We start from the raw sequence: 19029 nt of genomic DNA, 5'->3' as shown, positions 1-19029 counted from the left end.
CTGTGGAGCAGCGTTTACAAGAACACAAGGCATGAAGCTGAAATGCTCAGACTTGAAAACCAGCTTGCCTGAAACCGGCTGTGGGACCTTTTTTGACCCCTTCTCTTTTTGTGCCTCAGTTTCCTCTCCTGTAAAAGGGTAATGATCACAGAGGCTTCTGGTGGGTTTCACAGGAGTTAATACATGACACACAGCTGACACTCAAGTAAAGACTGCTATTTAGACACAAGGAAATAAGCAGAGATGTGACAACACACACTCACACACTCATACTTTCACACTCACATACTCACACACACAGGCTGACTTGCAACAGGTGATGAGCTAGGTTGGTTTGAGTCTGAACTGAAGCCTGTACTTACTCCACAATACCAGGTTATGACGATAGTTATAAACTGGGGGGCGTTCTGCCTCCAAGGGACATGTGGCCACATCTGGGGACATTTTGGTTGTCACAACTAAGAGGAGGTGCTACCGGCAACTGGGGAGTACAGGCCAAGGATGCGCTCAACATTGTACCATGCCCAGGATGACCTCCATCACAAAGGATTATCCAGCCCCAGTGCCTGTAGTGCTGAGGTTGAGGATCCCTGGTCTAGAATTTTCTACAGGAAATCAAGTCATGGCATCATTAATTTACCATGTATTTATCACCTTGAGGAGCTTGTGAAAACCAAATTTCTATCAGACCATTTATCAGTTCTTTCTAGGACTCTGAATTTATAATTTGTGTTGTTATGGAATCCATTTAAATATGCCTCAATAAAGGGAGGGAGGCAAGAAAGGAAATTAAAACTCACCAAGCCCCTTTTGTGTGCCAAGCACTGGCCCTTTCACTAAACAAGATTGGGACTGCTAGTCTCATTTTGCAGGCAAGGAAATGTAGCTTAGAGAAGCTAAGTGACTTTCTGAGGGTGTCACAGGTAGTCGGAAGGGGTGGCCTGATCAGACCCTAGGCCCGTGCCTCTCTCTTAGTGCCATGGGGCAGGAGTGAGTTTCTTACTCTTTCCAGAACACAAAAGAAGGAAATGAGTGAGAGCTGGTTCCGTGTTTGGCAGTGTTTGAAGATCTGCCACCAGCAGACTGATGAGACAGCCCAAGATTCCTGTAGGAACTCAGGTTTGCAGGAATCTGGCCCCAGGGCCCATGATGTGCCATCTTAGCAAACAGAGTATTTCAAACCATATGGCTTCCGAATGAAGGGACATAATGCAGAGAACTGAGGCAGGGATGGGTGCCTCTCCTGGGAACCCCTGCCTCTGGCCAGCCATTTCAGGAGAGTGGGGGGACTGTGGCCCGGGGGAAGGGGTCCAGGTCCTTCCTCTGATACTAACTATGCTATGTGGGGCTAATTACTTCCTCTCAGACTCTTGGTTTTCTTATCTGTAAAATGGGTACATTGATCTAACAGGGTGATATGATAGATGTGAAAGTGACTGTTATTTCTGTTGGATTACTATTACTATGATTACCACCACCACGACTACCACTACTGGTACTATTACTCTGGAATGACTTGTTGCAGAGCAGGTCTCTGAGGACCCTGTCCTCCAATCTATTACCCACAGCAGTCAAAGTGAACATTGGAAATAGAAATCAGATGCCATCAGCCTCTGATCAGGCCCTCCTACACTTTCCAATGACACTGGGAGCCAACAGCTGACCTAGTGGGACCTTATAGTTCCTTCCCACTCTCTGACTTTTCATCCCGTCCCTTCCACTCTGTTCATGCCACTCCCACCACAAACATGTCCTTGCTCTTTCCAGAATGGCCCAAACATGGCAGCCCTCACCTCACGGGTTTGTTGAGTGCTTGACATGTGGCCAGTCTGAACTGAGATGTGCTATATACACCAATTCCAAAGCCTGAGATTATAAAAGGAAAAAAGAAATTTAGAATACCTTATTAACACATTTTATATAATGATTCCAAGCTGAAATGATGAAGTTTTGGATATGTGGGCTGAATACAATACATTATCAAAAGTAATTTTATCAGTTCCTTTTTTACTTTTTGAATGTGGCTACTAGAAAACTCTAAGTAACACTTGTGTCTTGAATGATATTTCTATTAGGCAACACTGTTCTGGAACTTGCCAGGCAGGTTCTTGCCTTTGTTACTGCTTCTACATGGAAGATTTTCCCTTTAGTTGTCTGTATGTGGCCACATCCCCACTTGCTTCCTGCACATTGACCCACTTCATCCTCAGGACATCTGTGACCCATTTTACATGTGGAGAAACTGACACAAGAGAGGATGAGAAAGCCAAGGCCACACTGGTGGTTGTGTGGGGATATGAACAAATGGGAGGGGCTCTGAGCCAAGGTCCTTTCCCATTTCATGTAGTCTCTCTGGGGAACATCACCTTTTTTTGCTCCTTAACAGTCAACTTTTGGATGCCTAAGATCCCCCACAAATGCTGGCCATCCTGCCTCTAATATGGTGAGTTGGGTGGAAACCTTTCAAGTACTTTTATCAGTGTGAATCTTGCCTCCTTAAGATTAAATGATGGACAGTGTATGAACAGTGGGCCAATTTTCATTTTGCAGCTTATTTTTGACACATCAGAGAAGTGAATCATGATCACGTAATTATATCCCATTTGGAAAAATGCAAATTTAAATAAGGTTAATACCATTCCCTCAGCCCCCACAAGAGTCCAGTCATTAACACTGTTAGAGAAGAAATTAAAGTGGAAGTGGTGTTTCTCTCAGGTCTGTTCCCCTGACAGCCCCAGCCTGCAAACTCTGAGTCCACATGCATTTCTGGTGTGAACAGAAATGACTCATTTTCTGTCTCAACTAATTTGAGTTTCTTGTTAAAGGAGGTAATGTGGGTAATGTACTTAACCCTGTGTCTGGCCCATAATGAGTGTCAATAAATGGTATTGGTGATGATAATGCAGTGACCATGGTGCTCATGGTGATGGTGATGATGGTGATGGTGGTGATGGTGACGATGGTGGTGATGGTGTGATGGTGATGATGGTGATGATGACGATGGTGGTAATGGTGATGATGGTGATGGTGATGATGGTGGTGATGGTGGTGATATTGATGATGGTGATGATGGTGGTGATGGTGATGATGGTGATGATGACGATGGTGGTAATGGTGATGATGGTGTGATGATGGTGATGATGGTGGTGCTGGTGACAATGGTGTGATGGTGATGATGGTGGTGATGGTGGTGATATTGATGATGGTGATGATGGTGGTGATGGTGGTGATGGTGATGATGGTGATGTGATGGTGATGTGATGGTGATGGACATAATGGTGATGGTGGTGATGGTGATGATATTGATGATGGTGATGATGGTGGTGATGGTGGTGATGGTGGTGATGGTGATGTGATGGTGATGGACATAATGGTGATGGTGGTGATGGTGGTGATGGTGATGATGATGGTGGTGATGATGGTGGGGGGTAGTGATGATGATAATTGTTAAATTGCAATACTCTGCTGAGATTTGTTGGATTCCTTATTGAGCACTAACAGAGGTGTTTGAGCCCATGTCAAAACCAGTGCCTGTGTGGGAGTGAGGAATGAGGGCGATGGAGAGTTTAGCATGACCTACAGACCAAGTAGGTCACTGGTGGCTTCATACATTGAAATAAGGGGATACAGGAGAAGAAGCAGATTTAGGGAGGAAATGATGATTTCTTACTGGGCATGGTCAGTTTTTAGGAACCTATACCATGTCTATGTGGGGCTGAACTGTAGGGAAGTAGACACCTGGGTCTGAAACTTGGGAGGGAAGTGCAGGTGGAGAGAAGGAGCGGGGGCACCAGAGAAGAGTGGACGTGGACACTCTCAGTGGAAAGGTCAACCTGGAAAAGCATCTGCAGTGAGAAGTGCATGGTTCAAGGGCAGAAGCAGGGAGTGCCAATATCCATGGACAGGAAGAAGACAAGAGTGTGAGAGGACAAAGGAAGGGCAGCCAGGGGGGAAAGATGGAGAAACCAGACCTGCCACTGCCTGAGGAAAAAGAGAGCTTTAAGGTAAGGATCATCATGTGTCTCACTGAGCAGAACAAAAAGACAATAAGGAGGCTCACATCTGCTCAGATCAGGTTTTGGTGCCGAACTATTGAAAAATAATTGTTTTTATGAGTCTTTTGAATTTTGGAATTGCAGATAAGGGGATGTGGACATGACAGGCAGGGAGTCACACTATTCTGATCAGACTTCAGGGAAGGAGGACTTTTGGTAGATGTCTCCAGCCATGATAGGGTGAGCCTCAGTCAGACCCACCTGGCCCCAGCACATACCCTTCCTGGGGTGGCCCATTTCCAGTGATTGTAGGCATTGGGGTAGAAGGGCCTGGGCTATGGCACGGCCCTATCTGATCAGCCATTTCCACTGCAGACTTCCTACAGTGTTGGCTGAGCTGTCCTTGGGCCCGCATCACAGCCCAACCTCTCTCTCCACCCACCCCCTGCCTCCCTTCAGTGGGCGAGGACACCTGATAAACATCCCTCATCTGAACTACATCTTGGCATCAGATTCTGGACAAGCTACCCTGTAACAGGTCCTGTACTTTAATGTGGCAGCTCACCTGTGCAGGAATGGCTAATGGTCATGTCTACACTACCGTGTCTAAGACTGACCCCAATCTGGTCCCTTTGGCCCCCTCAGTTAACAGCAGCACCATGCTTAGAGTCTTTTCACTCTGGTCTTGCTCCAGTCTTGCTCCACATTCCACATCCAACCTGCCAAAGCCTTCAGTCCATTAAAACTTACAAATACTACCGTGTTTGGAATCCACCATTTCTCATCACTTCCTCCACTGCCAGCCTGGTCCAAGGGGTCACCACCATTTGCCTGCATGATTGTAAGAACCTTCTGACTGGTTTCCCAGCTTTAACCCTTGGCCTCCTACAGGTTGTTTTAACACAGCAGTCAAGAACATCCTTTTAAAGATTTTTTTTTTTTTAAGAACATCCTTTTAAAATGGAGCTTAGAAGCTGTTACTCCTCTGCCCCAAATCCCCAGAGGGTTGCCATCTCTCCCAAAGAAAAAGCCGGAAGTCTTTAAAATGGCCTGCAGAGCAACACATGACCTGCCGCTTCCTGTCTCCCTTCACTTGCAATTCAATTTTATCTCCAGCCGTTCCTCCTTCACTCACTCCCTGACTTCATTGGTCTCCTTGCTGTTCTTGCAACAGTTCAGACATATTCCTGCCTCAGGCCTTTGCACCAACTCGTCCCTCTGCTTGGGGTGCTCTTCCATGCTATCTGCATGCCTTGTTCCCTCCAGTCCTTCCCATCTTTGCTCAACTGTCACCTTGCCACCAAGGTCTTCCCTAACAACCCCAGTTCAAATTCAATACTTTCCCAGAGGTGGTTCCCATCCACCTTCCCCACTCTGATTTTCACCACAGTGCTTATCCCATCTGGCACGCTTTACTAATGACTTTTCATATTGTCTTATGTCTCCCTCCACTATAGCAAATGCTCCGCGGTTGACAGGTGTTTTGTCTCTTTTGTTTTTATTGTCTCCCCAGCACCTACAGGAATGCCTGCCACATGGTTCCATTAGTAACTATTTGAATGAATAGGTGGATTCAAGCCTTAGAAGGGCCCAGCAAGGTAGGTACTATGGTTATCTTTAATTTTCAGGTGAAGCCTAGAGAGATTAAGCCATTTGCCTGAAGCCACTTGTTAGTAAGAGGTAGAATTGGTGTCTGAATTGCGGAGGCTCCTTGTTCCAGGGTTTTTACTTCGAATCAGGTTATGGGCTGAATTGTGTTATTCCCTCTTGACACCCCCTAAAAAATTCATGTTGAAGTCCTAACCTTGAGGACCTCAGAATGTGACTGTATTCAGAGATGGGGCCTTTAAGAGGGGACTAAGGCAAAATGAGGTCAGATGGGTGGGCCCTTAGCCGTGATGACTGCTGTCCTCATAAGAGAAAGAGGGACAACCATACGAGGACACAGGGAGAAGATGCCATCTACAAGGCAAGGGGAGAGGCCTCAGAAGAAACCAATCCTGCCTGCACTTTGCTCTGGGGCTTCGGGCCTCTAGATCCGTGAGACGGTACATCCCTGCCGTTTAAACCTGTCGGTCTGTGCTTCCTGGTTTGGCAGGTGACAGACTCATCCAATCACTATTCAAGCTGAGTACACTCGAGTGGGGGCGGGGGAAGGTCTGATCTGGTCCTGCCTACCTCTCAGTCCCCTTTGCTAACACCCAGCTCCCCCATAATGCCGCTAGCTGCCTGGACCACTTGCCCACTCCCCATATATGCTGCTGTCTCATGTGTTTTACCCTTAGGAAAGGCTATTAGGACCCGAATGTCCAACCCCTCCACCCCTCACTGGCTCTCTCACAAAGGTGTCCACATCTGAAGCCCCGGAATCTGCGTGACAACAGACGTAGCAGGTGTGATCAAATTAAACACGTTGGGATAGGGAGGTTATTCTGGAACATCCTATCTAAGCCGGGTGGATCTGGTATAACCACAGGGTCGTTATACAAAGGAGGCAGGAGGTCAGCACCAAGAGAAGATGCCATGCGCTGCTTTGAGGACCGAGGTTGGAACACAAGTTCTGGGGTGTGGGTGGTCTCTCAGTGGGAATAAGGCCAGCAAGCAAATCCCCTTGAGACAGAGGGAACTGTCTTTGTCCATGCAAGTTGTTTCAGACTTGGGACGTCCGGAGCGGCAGGAGAGGAAATTCACGTGGCTCTCAGCCTCTGAGTTACTGGTCCTTTGTAGCAGGAGCCGCAGGAAGCAAGCACCGCTCTGCCTCACCCTGACTTGTCCGGAAGAACCGCGTTCCATTCATTCCTCAAGATTCAGTGAGTGATCTCTCCTGGGTTATCAGTGTGGGTCCGCACTGCCGCACGTGGAGGAAGCCGGCAGCCACCAGAAGCCAGGAGACAGGCCTGGAGCAGACTGTCCCCCAGGGCTTCCAGAGAAGCCAGCTCTGCTCCCTCCTTCATGCCCAACTTCGCTCTCCAGCATTGCAGGAGAATGCATTTCCGTCCCTTCCAGGCTCCTTCCTGGTCCTGCGTGGCAGCAGCCACGGGAAACTAAGGCCCTCACACCGAGATCCAGGCCCTCAGAGCCACGGTTGTGAGGGAACAGTCGGGTGATGGCCTCTTCTGCTAGGTTCCCAGGGACTGCTCAGGTACCGCTAGCAGGAAGACAGAAGAAACTAGAAGCAGGGCCTTGTCACTCATTTCAGGGCCTGCAGGACCAGATTTTTCCATGTTTCTGTTGAAAATCCAGGCTTATGCCCTGACACTTTGGAGGCCCCAAATTCATTCTCAGAGCAGCATTTGCTTGGGATTGCTTCGGAGGGAAGGATCCTTTCCAGATAGGACGTAGCAGCAAATCATAGAGCACGGCCACATCTTCCTACTCAGGTTTCTGGAGATAAGCTCGCTAATTAACTCTGCCTTAGACTGGGGGAAAGAGATAAGTAGGAAAGCCAAGTGCTGGCAAAAGTGAAGGAGGGAGAACAGCAGGGAAGATGAGACCACAGACCAGGGGAGACGTGGGTTCAAATCCTGACGGGCTGCCCGTGCACCAGGTCATGCGGTCAAGGCAGGCTCCCCGAAGTGGAGGTGCCCTCGTCGGGGACAGGATGTCTCCTCTGTAGGATGCTGTGAGGACCAGGGTGAATGAGGCAAAGTACCTAGTGCTGAGCAGGATGTATCCATTTAAAAAGTTCTGCTTGGTCTTCTTGAATAAGCAGAACTTGCCCATGAACAAGGCAAGCAGCCTGCCACCCATCCATCTGCCATTAAGTGTCAGACGATGCAAGCCCCTCGTTTCCATGGCCACTGGCCCTGCACCTACAGCTGCCAGGGTAAGGAAGTAGTTTCCTGCCAACTCTGTGCCCTGCTAGTTTCTCAGGCTGCTGAACAGATCACTGCAAACCTGGTGACTTGAAATAACAGAAAGGCGTTTCCTGCCAGTTCTGGAGGCCAGAGTGGAAGTCAGGGTGCAGATAGGGCTCATTTTCTCGGAGGCCCTGAGGGAGGAGCTGTCCCGAGGCTCTCTTAGTTTCTGGTGTTGCTGGCAGTCCTTGGTGCTCTGTGATTGTCCCTGTGTCACTCAGCTCTCTGCCTCTGTCTTCACATCACTGTCTCCTCTGTGTGTCTCCACATGCCCTCTCCTCATCTTATAAGGACACCAGTCATTGGATTTTTGGACCCACCCTCAATCCAGGGTGATTTCCTCTTTGAGATCCTTAACTAATGACAGCTACAAAGATCAACTTCTAAATGAGGTCACATTCTGAGGTTCTGAGCAGATGTGAATCTGGGGGCACACACTATTCACCCCGCTACAGTAGCATGGTTCCTGCACGGCCAGCGGATGGAGGGGTAGACATCGGCAGTTAGTGTCATATGCTGAGACCATCTAAATGATCACATCTCTGACGTTTCCCTGTAATCTGCCTTTACCATGATAACTTGTCTTGTTATCAAACATTCCTCCAATTACCGCACTCTGAGTGCGCCATGTCCTCCCAGTAGGACCCTGACGTCTGTTACTTAAGGCAAGCTCCCTCCAGGACAGATCCCGTGTGTGTGTATGTGCGTGTGTGTTTCCTCACTGTGTCTCCATGCCTGGAAGGACGCCTGCTCCAAGAACTCCCTCACTATTTGTGAAATGGGTGAATGAATTATCTATCATCTATCTATCTATCTATGTTTCTCTCTAAGATGAGAGTCCATAATTGTCTTTCCAGATTAAATCAACGTGATAGATAGGGGAGCCCTTTTTCTAGCCACTAGGCACTCGGTATGTCCCTATCAGGGGGGCTCTGGCCTTCTGGAGTGTTCCGAGCAGAGTGACCTTCTAGGAGCAGTGACCACACCCCATGTTGCAGAGTAGACAGGGGTGTGTCTGTCCTCCCCACCAGCATGGAAACCTTCCTGGGAAGGCAGCTGGTGTCAGGGTTGGTGCCAGGCACAGAGCCCCCACGTTGTCAGATTTTTCACACTGTAACTGAAGCGCTTTGGTGACATCTCCTTTCCCTCAAAGATAAAGCTCTTTTATGACAGTGCCTCATTTATTAGCTGTCGTGGCCGCTGCCTCAGGGTTATGCACACAGATAAAATATGTAGCAGGAAACCATCTGCCCTGTTTCTCTCTTTCCCTTCACCTCATTTCAACTCCCTGTCAAGCCTCCTTGAATTGGTTTGCTCATCACAGAAGCTGCCTCGGGCAAACTCCTGATGTCTTTCCTTGGAGGATGATCCTTTTTACTTAATGTTGGCGGGGGTGGGGGAGGTGGGGTGGGGAGCAGCCTCAAACAGGGAGTCCCTCAGCGCCTTATCTATCAGCATTTCTGAGCTGCACCTTCCCAGGATGGCTCCTCCTTGGATCCACTCCTTCCAGTCCAGTTAAGATGATGTCCCGTCCCAAGAGGCAGCCTCCCTTAGACAGGTAATTTCCCTGGGGCTTAAGCTGTGCACTGTCAATATGAATTCGAGAGAAGTTTCTAAAGCCTGGCAATCTCCTAGCGGGTGAGGCTTGGCATCTGGGGGACCGTAGCGGGGCTTGGGGAGCAGAGGGTAAAGGGCTCCCGCTGATCTGGGATTAGGGAGGGCAGGGGGACCTCCCTTTAGGGAGGCTCCCAGAAACTGAGGGAGAGCTTAGAATCTAAACCTCCGGAGACTCAGCAGGTGCTGTGATCAGAAAAAAACCGTGTTTGCCCACAGTGGGAGACAAATCAACACCATCGTAGGAGGAGCGAGGACTTGGGACAAAACCCAAGACAAAGCTTAGTGGTTTGGGTCAGGAAAGCACCTCGGGTTTGTGGATGAGTCCAATTTCGCCTACTTGTGAAGCAGACGGAAGATGTCCATTGAGTTACAACATGAACACTCATTGTTCTTCCCAGGAAAACAGCTGTTATGGAAGAAGATGACCCAGAAAGCACCAATATCACACTATGAAGTGGAGAGCTTCCCCTCTGTGACCTGATCTTATCCCGGGGTCACACTGGGCTCCTTGTCAGGGAGGCAGTGCCCAGGTTCACTGCCCTCGCCCTTGTCCTGGTGGTTTGCTGCAGACTGCATTACCTGTCGGGCCCTGGCCAGTGCCTCTACCTCTGCTTTGTTCCTTCCCTTTCTATCTGCCTCCCCAACCCCCTCTTCCCACTGTACATCTGCCCCGTGATGTTTATGCTTGAAACCCCCGACAGATCTCTCTGGAGCTCAGGATAAAATCATAAATCCTTAGTGCAACGCCCCGGGCTCTCTGGGTTGGCATCCAGTGCATCTCGACTTGTCCTCTGTACTTGGAGTCTCGCTCCAGGCTCTGGGCAGGGGTTCTGGGCTCCATCCAGAACCTAGAGTCTGGTTCGGCTGTTGTCGGGTGAGGCCTGACCTTCAGTGTTCACTGTGGTCCTCTAAGCCGGTGACTGTAACATACTCAGCCCGGTGGAAAACCAGTGCTCTAGCCCAGGGTTCTGAAATCTGACTGCACCCTGGAACCACACGGGTGTGTTAGAAAACACAGAACCTGCGTTCCTTTGACATGAACTTCTTTATCACTCTGGTGTTTTTGCTGGCTGCTCCCATTGTGTGGAAATCCCTCCTTTCCTACCTGCAGGCTACCTTCCAAATGTCAGAATGGAGGGCCTCAAGCTGGGGTTGGCAGACTGTCTACAGAGAGTCAAAGAGGAAATACATTAGCATTTTTAGGCAACCACATGTGCTCTCTGCCATATCCTTCTCTTTTCCCCTTTAAAATGTAAATGTTCAACTTTTTCTTTTCTTTAAAGATTTATTTATTTATTTGAGAGACTGAGTGAGTGGTGGGGGGAGAGGGGCACAGGGAGGGAGAGAGAGAGACTCTCAAGCCGACTCCCCATTCAGCCTGGAGCCCCACTTGGGGCTCAAGCTCATGACTCTGAGATCACGACATGAGCTGAAACCAGGAGTCGGAAACTTAACCGACTGAGCCACCCGAGTGCTCCACACTTTCTCTTTTAAAATTTATAAGAAAAATAATGCTTTGCTCAGGGGTCATATGAAACAAGCTCTCGACCAGATTTGGCCCACATGCTGTAGTTTGCCGGACTACAGACACTGTCACTTTTGTGAGGTAGTGAGCTCCCCATTGACTGAAGCACTCGGGTGACAGAGGGATTTCTGGCAGGAATGCACATCATCTATGGCTTTGCTTGTCCCCCCATTGCAGAGGTGTGTAGCTGTGACGGAGACTGTGTGGCCTGTAAAAATATTCATATCTGGACCTTCACAGAAAAAGTTTGCCAATCCGTGCATTATGTAAATGAGGATATACGGGAAACAGATGAGCCAGGGAGGGTGGGACGAAGCAAGTAAAGCAGGATGACATGACGGCGAGTACGTGTGGCTGTGTGTGCATGTGTGTGTGTGCACGTGTGCATGTGAGCATATAGGTGCCTGTACTTGCGCACGCATACACGTGCGGGTGCTGATTTCAGATTAAGAGGTCTGGAGAGGACCCCCAGGGCCTGATGTCTCGAGTGGGATGTCTACATCAGCCTGTAAGCCCTGCGGGAGCAGAGGTTGCCCTTCTGGCCCGCTCCCCAGTGTGCAGAGGCCTAGCCTGGGGCCTCAGGCTGCCTGCCTGCAGGGGTGCCCACGTGAACGCTGCTCACAGAAGGGGTGATGGGGCACCGTAGGTCTGAACTTGTTTACATGTGCCCTTGTTGGTCCTCTGGTCAGTGCACTGCCCCACTGGGAGGGTGCCTCCGTCTTCCTCACCCTCTGATTACCATCACCCCATGGTGTGTGTGTCTGTGTGCACACGTGTGTGAGAGTAACACCTGCCCCTCACTTCGCAGTGCATTCTGCCATCTCACTGTAACAGCCCACCGTCCTGAATCAGGGACAGATGTGGTTCATTCATCACAGATGTGGCAGGATGTGGGACACGATGGCCCATGAAAAGTAGCAGCACAAAGGGAGAGAGAAATACAGTTCTATGTGTTCTGATAGAAGCATAGTATTGTTTTCATCCAGACACAAACAGAAATGACCACAGCAACACCTGCCAGACAGATGTGTGTGTGTCAGACCTGCCCTGACACCCTTCTCAGTCCCAGCTGAGGGGGACCCCTGTCTCAAGGGACACAGACACAGAGCCAGGGAAACTGAGGCCCCAGTAGATGAGAGGACTTTCCTAGTAGGGAAATGGCAGAGCTGGGGCTGGAAGCGAGTCCTGGGGAAACTGAGGCTCAGAACACTCCAGACTCCTCATACAGCCACCGTAGAAGGTGGTGATCAGGGCCCTGGGAGTCAGGTGGTGATCCCACCACAACTCCCTCCATGCACACTGCTCCCATCCCCACCGCCTTTTCTAGAGCGTCACAAGCCTCAAATGAGTTAATAATGCACACCAAGTACTTGGCCACAGCGAGCACATACCCGGTGATCAGTATATCTGACATTACTATTATCATCATTATTATCATAAACACCTTCCACGCTAAATGGTCACTTCTCTATGTGCACAGACTGCTAACTTGAGTATCCTCCATTTGTCCCAAGCTAGAGCATCTGGCTCAGAGCCCCTGCAGCTGTTAACTGTAGCTGAGGTTGCTCTGTGTTATCAGCTGCCCAGCTCTGGGTAAGTCTGTTACCTAATATTTGTGGGATGGAAATGAAGGCCACCGCTGCATTTCAACAGGGATGGGACTGTCTTTCCCCCTCCATTCCCAGCCAGACCTTGCCCCTCCTGGGCCCCAAGCTCCCATGGGTATGATGAGAACACCCCAGCTCAGCAGTGCCGGAGAGGAAGGAGGCGTGCCTTACCTGGCCCACTGCAGAAGGAGGCGATGATGGCCAAGATGCAGATGATACTCAGGTACGGGATCCCGGGAGCATGGTCCTGAGAGAGAGCAGGAGTGTGGGCAGGGGAGGAGGCCGCGGGGCAGAGAGGACCTGGGTTCTCACCTCCGCACCTCCTCGATCCATTTGCATGACCTGGGGCAGGTCATTTCACATCCCCGAGCCCTGGTTTCAGTGTCCATAAAATGGGGATAAGGACAACCCCCAAGCCTTTCTATCTGCCTGTTTTACAGATGGGAGATGAAACAAGATGACGCCTCCCTAGAGTTTAGCAGTGTCTGCAGCATACAACAGGTGGTAAATAAACAAGTAACTAACACTGAGCTTTGCCTGAAGCAGGCAATATGAGAAGTTTTACAGGCATTAATCACATTTAAAAATTTTTCTTAGTTAATCCCTTTTATTGTGTAAAACACCACCTTTCTACCCCTGCTGTCCTGACAGGTAGGAGATAACTGGTGTCACTGAGTATGTTTGGGGGGGCTGTCAATTGTCTGGCAGGGTAGGGGTGGCTCAGTGCTGGGCATGAAAGATGTCCTAGCAGACTGGACATCTGATCATCAGAACATGGTGTCACTAGTGATGAGACAAGGTGAGCATGTTCGGAGGTGCTTGGGCACCTGAGCCCAAACCAGAGAGATTCTGGGAGATTAAGCTGGGGTCATAAAAGGGCAAAAGGAAAAAAGTTCCAGGAGAGAGTTCTACCTGAGCAACGGGACAGAGACACAGGAGAGAACAGCACAGGGGTGAGCAGCAAATGTTCAGATTGGAGGGTGACGGGTTGAGAAGGGGGACAGCAGCCCTTCCGTGTTGAAGTCCATTGGCTCTTGCTGAAGGAGGACCTAGGATGGAGGGAGTATTGTAGGCTCTTGTACACTGCATGGCTCACTGTTGCGCTAAGTTATCCATCATCCAGGCATCCATCCAACCATCGTCCATCCATCCATTTACCCATTGATCCGTCCAACATATACCTATCCATCCATCATCTATTCATACATTCATTCTTCCATCCATCATCCATCACCTATCCATCCATCCATCCACCCAATGACCCATTATCCATCCATCCATCCATCATCTATTCATACATTCACTCATCCATCCATGATCCACCATCCATCCATCCATGATCCATCATCTGAGAATCCATCCATCCATCCATCCATCCATCCATCCATCCATCCATCCATCTATTCGTTCATTTGGCAGACTGTTCTTAGTTCCTCCTGGGTGCCATGCACTGGACTGGGAGGTAGGAATACAGAAATGATACAGGCATGGCCCCTGTTCCCACAACTGTATAAGAAAAGAGAGAGGAGTCAATAGGGAAAGGCAATCCTGTATGAGAAGTGATACTACAGGGTTGCCCCTGGGGTCCCTGGGAACACAGAGGGTGCCTCATTGAGTCATGGGATAGGGGAAGGCTTCCTGGAGGAAGAGGTATCTAACTGATGCCCAGAGCTTCTTGAGTTTGGAAAGCAGAGAAGCCGGTTGATCAGAGGAGGGCCCCAGGAAGAGGAAAGGGCAGGCTCTTTGGAGGCTGCCAGAGAATGGGGCTGGGGAGCAGAGAAGGGGGACAGAGGCAGACAAGGTCTGCCAAGCAGGAAAGAGCTCTGAAACCTTGTGAAGTGAAGCCTAGGGGGGCCCACTTGCTCTAGGCTGCTCTTTCAAAGATCTGCCACAGCTGCAGAAAGACAATATCCCAGAATATCACCCAACTGGTGAAGGACCCAGCTCGATCAGTCTGAGGGGCCTACAAGGCACCGTGTGCAGGACAACCCTGGTCGGGCATTTGGGAGGGAGGGGTCACTGCCAGCACATCACCACCCCCGCCCACCCCGGAAGATGTTTCTGCCTCCTGCCTGGTAAGAGCACCAGCAGCACCTCCTTTCTGAAAGACGAGTTGCTGTTCATCAGGTGCCACCACGCTAATATTGTCTTTTTTTTTTTTTTAAAGATTTTATTTATTTATTTGACAGACAGAAATCACAAGTAGGCAGAGAGGCAGGCACAGAGAGAGGGGGAGGCAGGGTCCTTGCTGAGCAGAGAGCCCAATGCGGGGCTCTATCCCAGGACCCTGGGATCATGATCTGAGCCGAAGGCAGAGGCTTTAATCCACTGAACCACCCAGGGAACCCTAATAATGCCTTTTTTGAGAGGTTTGTGGGACATGGAGGCAAATGATTGACACGTGTGACTTTCCACTCAAGGATTCGTTTTTGGAAAATGCCAAGATTCATTGACCACCGTGACCTTGCCTCATGTTTCCCCTGGTGCTGAGCCAGACTCCAGGCACCAAGAAGGTGCTCTGTCCTTGCAAGCTGTCCTGACTGTGCAGGGGGGTGGGAGGGGCACGGAAGGAAACCCCAAGATTGTGGAATCTCATCCCAGCTCTGCCATTTACTAGCTGGGGAACCTTGAGCAGCTTCTTCATTTATATTCATGCCTCAGTTGCCTGTCTCCATTAAGGGGAAAAATACCACTTTCACCAGTGGCATTTCCCCAAATCTACATTCCCCTAGCACTTGTCATGTTCAGGTGCCCTTCCCAGTACTGTAGGCACATTTTCTCATTTAATCCTCCTAAGACCCCTGGGTACAGGGACAACTGTCTCATTTTAGAGATGGGGGCCCGAGGAGCAGAGACCCTGCTGGAACCCAGCCCCAGAGCACCCAAGCAGGAAGCTAGCTCCATGCTGACCTCCCTCAGGGTATGACAGGCATATCCTCTCACCTGCAATGTCAGCGTGATGGTGAGGATCCCAAAGAAGAGGGCCATCAGCCCAAAGCCACCCGTGAGGAGGGGTCTCCGTCCCAGGCGCTCGATGACCAAGCCCTAGGTCAGGATGAGAGAGATGGTTATTACTTCACTTCTAGCAGCAGGAGAAGGGGAACGTGGTACTGGGAATCAGCAGTGGGCTCATGGTAAAGGACATATTTGACCTTCAAATAGCCTAGTCACTTTCTCCATGGCCATAGCCAAAGAACAAAAGGTCTTTATGAGAAAGGGAGGGAGAAGAAGTCACCATCCTTGAGCACTTGCCACATGTTCAGACACTTACCTCTCCTCATTATGGAAGGGTGAGCTTATCTGTAAAAGGAACCCAATGGACATGATTGCTGTAGCCCTTCACCCACTCCTTGGAGCCTGCCTGCCACGGAAAGCAAGGTCACTCCACTCCTAATACCTCTGTGCTGTCGACTCTCTAGGGGCACACTCCCAAGGCAGGGGCCCAGGGCTGGGAGTAGGCAGACAAGGTTCAGGCATTTTCCACTCTGCCTGTGCCTGGGTGGGTCAGTTTCACTCTAGGGATGTGACAGCAGGAAGCTCCTGTGACTCAGCTCCTGAAGCCATGTCCCCTGGCCCAGCTTCCCAAAGCTGTAAGACTGTCACTAACCTCTACCTGGCTGGCCTCTGGGTCTACCTCTCAACGGGGCCAAGGTGGGGCTCTTCATTGACCTCCTTCAAATGCCAATGACCCTGAAAAATAGCAATGTGACTAAGTTTCTGAGACAGGCAGACTTGGGTTTAAACCCTGAGTCAACCACTTTCCATATGTGTGAGCTTGGGCAAATGACTTCCCCTCCCAGAGCCTCAGGGCTTTTATCTGTGAAAGGAGGTCCAAAATAGCCTCCAACAAGGCTGTCTGGAAGGGGCGGGTGGTTCAATAAGAGACTGCATTCCAAAACACATAACGAGTTTTCCGATTATGCCAAAGAACTTCCCTCTTTTTCCCTCCCCCGTCCCAGTGCACAGAAAGAAAACCTCGAGGATCAGAGAAGTGAAGTATCTCACTGACCGTCACACAACCGGTAAGAGAGAGACAGAGACAGAGATGGGTGGGGGTGGGGGAGAAAACTTGAACTCAGAGCATCTGAATAAAGATGCACAGCTTTTCTCCACTGAGTTATCAGGCAAGGCTTCCTGAAGGAGGCAACAGTAGCAGGAGCTTGTCAGACGGAAGGACCAGTGGAAACAAAGGTCCTGGTCAAATGAGCCATCCGGTCTGGATAAGGGAAGGGAGCGACACTGCGGAGGGCCACAAAGCTGGAGCAGGTACTCCTCCTGTCTGCCAGCTTCATGTGATGGTTCAAAAGCCAAAGCATCAAACCGAACCTCCACAATCCTGCCTCAAAGCCTGAAGGAGTCTTGCCGCAGGAAACCCAGGGCCCTCCTCCTTTCCCTCTTCCCTCATCCCTGCTCTGAGGAGGGCAGGGGGTAAGAAGACCTCTGGTCGAGCTCTCCTGGAGCTGGCATCGGCCGTTGCTCCACATGGCCAAGTGCACACCGAGAGATGAGCGGGCACAGCTCTAGGCCAGCGGGGTACCCACAAGTTGGCCACGGGGTGCTGCCTGGGTACCTTGGTGGAATCACCAAGGGAACTGAGGGGCTTTGGTGTGGAAAGTCAGAGTGGAAACCATGCTTGGCTAATGGCCAGATGACTGGGAAACATCTGCAACTGCCCCAGGAAGCCTTTCCCTCTGCAGCCTGGGAGGGCAGGGCAGACTCAAACAGCTAAACTTTGGCCTCCCTTGACCCCTGACCTGACAGAGAAGAGCACAGGTGGCATCCAGAGACGCATGGACCTGAAATGGGCAAACCTGGGTTTGAATCCTGGCTCTATGCCCAGGACAGGTGATTCGGCTTCTGTAAACCTCAGTTCCTTACCTGGCAAATGGAAACGGTTAGACCGTCTTGGCAGAGCAGCCATGAGATCAGAGGCTGAGAACTCACAGTGCCGGAAGCAGACTTGTGAGCAACAGAGCTTCCAACAAATGGCAGAAGAGGGAGGTATCATTCATTCATTCATTTATTTGAAAGAGAGAGCACAATTGGGAAGAGGGGCAGAGGGACAGAATCCTCTAGCAGACCCCCAGCTGAGTATGGAGCCCAGCATGGGGCTCAATCCCAGGACCCTGAGATCATGACCTGAGCTAAAATCAAGAGTTGGATGCTTAACTGACTGAGCCACCCAGCTACCTCAGAATACGGGGTCAAGGGTTGGCCTGGGTCTATCCTAGTTCCTGCCCCTAAATGGCTGTGTGGCTTTAAGTCATTCAGGTACCCTTCCATGTCTTCCTTGCTCTCTTCCAACTACACTGGGTTGGGGTGGATGACAGCCATCTGCCCAGTGCCTGTATGGGCCAGAGGCTGCACTAAGCATTTATCATGCATCAGTTTACTTAATCCCCATGGCAACTTTATTAAGGAGGACCAATTAGTTGTCTGATTTTATAGGTAAAGAAACTGAATCACAGAGGTTTTGGGAACTTGTCTAAGGTCATGTGGCTGGTAGGAGGTAGAGTTGGGATCATCTACAAAGTCTTTTCTGGTTCCTGAGACATTAAAATTTTCTGAACTGGAAAGAGACCAAGCCACCACTTTGTAATAGCCCCCTGTCCCACCCAGACGCATGACACCTTATTCCTGACCGTGTCCTCCCCTGAAGGCTGGAAGCCTCATCTTGGTTTCTCAGAATCTAGAAGAGCACACGTTGAGTGTTGAGCTAACATGTTGGTTGATGTTGAGCCAATGTAGGCTTACTGACTGGAGGGTTATCTTTGTGAGGTAGGTGAGAGAGTTCACACACTGCCGAGCAGGACGATGAAGATGCTATGGTCACTCAGTGGGAAGACAGGCCCACTGAGACCCATGAAGGCAGCAAAGATCAGCAATTACTGAGAAAGTTCTAAAGAGAAAGATGGGCCAGTATCTAAGTTATCTCTCCCCCTCAAACCCTTATGACTTGGGTCCCATCAAAGGGAAGGCCCAGATAGGGACTTTGGGGCAACAGCAACATGCACAGGGGCAACAGGTCCCTGGATGGGCGTTGGAGTGGGGGATGGGGAAGGTCAGGGACACCCAGGATTAGAGGTTCTGGGGTTTGCCAAAAGTCACACAGAGCTACTGAGAGATAAGGAAGCAGAAAACATGCTCTCACACACTGCAGGGATGGCTGAAGACCTATACACACTTAGATTCAGTCATCTGCCTTTGGATATTTATCCTAGGAAAACAGACATTTGGTGGAAGATTCATGGACAAAGATCTTCAAATGTAGGGTAATTTATACTAGTGAGGAAACAGAAACCATCCAGAAGTCCACCAACAATCGAATTTTTCAATAAATACTGGAATATCCAGATGACAATGACCTAGGCATTCACATATTTTAAAAGAAATTTATTATGGGTTCTGGGGAGGGTATGTGCTATGAT

The 19029-nt window shown here is 50.0% G+C and overlaps 1 protein-coding gene across 4 annotated transcripts in view; it reads right to left on the bottom strand.

The window, feature by feature from the left end:
• The window catches only part of SLC2A9 (solute carrier family 2 member 9), a 210000-nt gene that overhangs the window by 29828 nt on the left and 161143 nt on the right, over window positions 1-19029 (bottom strand). For all 4 annotated transcript variants that reach the window (XM_032855051.1, XM_032855069.1, XM_032855060.1 and 1 more), the window contains 2 exons: window positions 15545-15646; window positions 12773-12848 (listed from right to left, as the gene is read on the bottom strand). In XM_032855051.1, coding sequence (XP_032710942.1) covers window positions 12773-12848; window positions 15545-15646 — 178 coding nt within the window. The remainder of the gene's footprint in view (window positions 1-12772; window positions 12849-15544; window positions 15647-19029) is intronic.

Source organism: Lontra canadensis, unplaced genomic scaffold (genome assembly GCF_010015895.1).
Source record: "Lontra canadensis isolate GAN:19392208 unplaced genomic scaffold, GSC_riverotter_1.0 scaffold1, whole genome shotgun sequence".
In the NCBI taxonomy this organism is placed as follows: domain Eukaryota; kingdom Metazoa; phylum Chordata; class Mammalia; order Carnivora; family Mustelidae; genus Lontra; species Lontra canadensis.
Note: the sequence above shows the minus strand (reverse complement) of the source record. Positions and strands in the feature narration are given on the sequence as shown.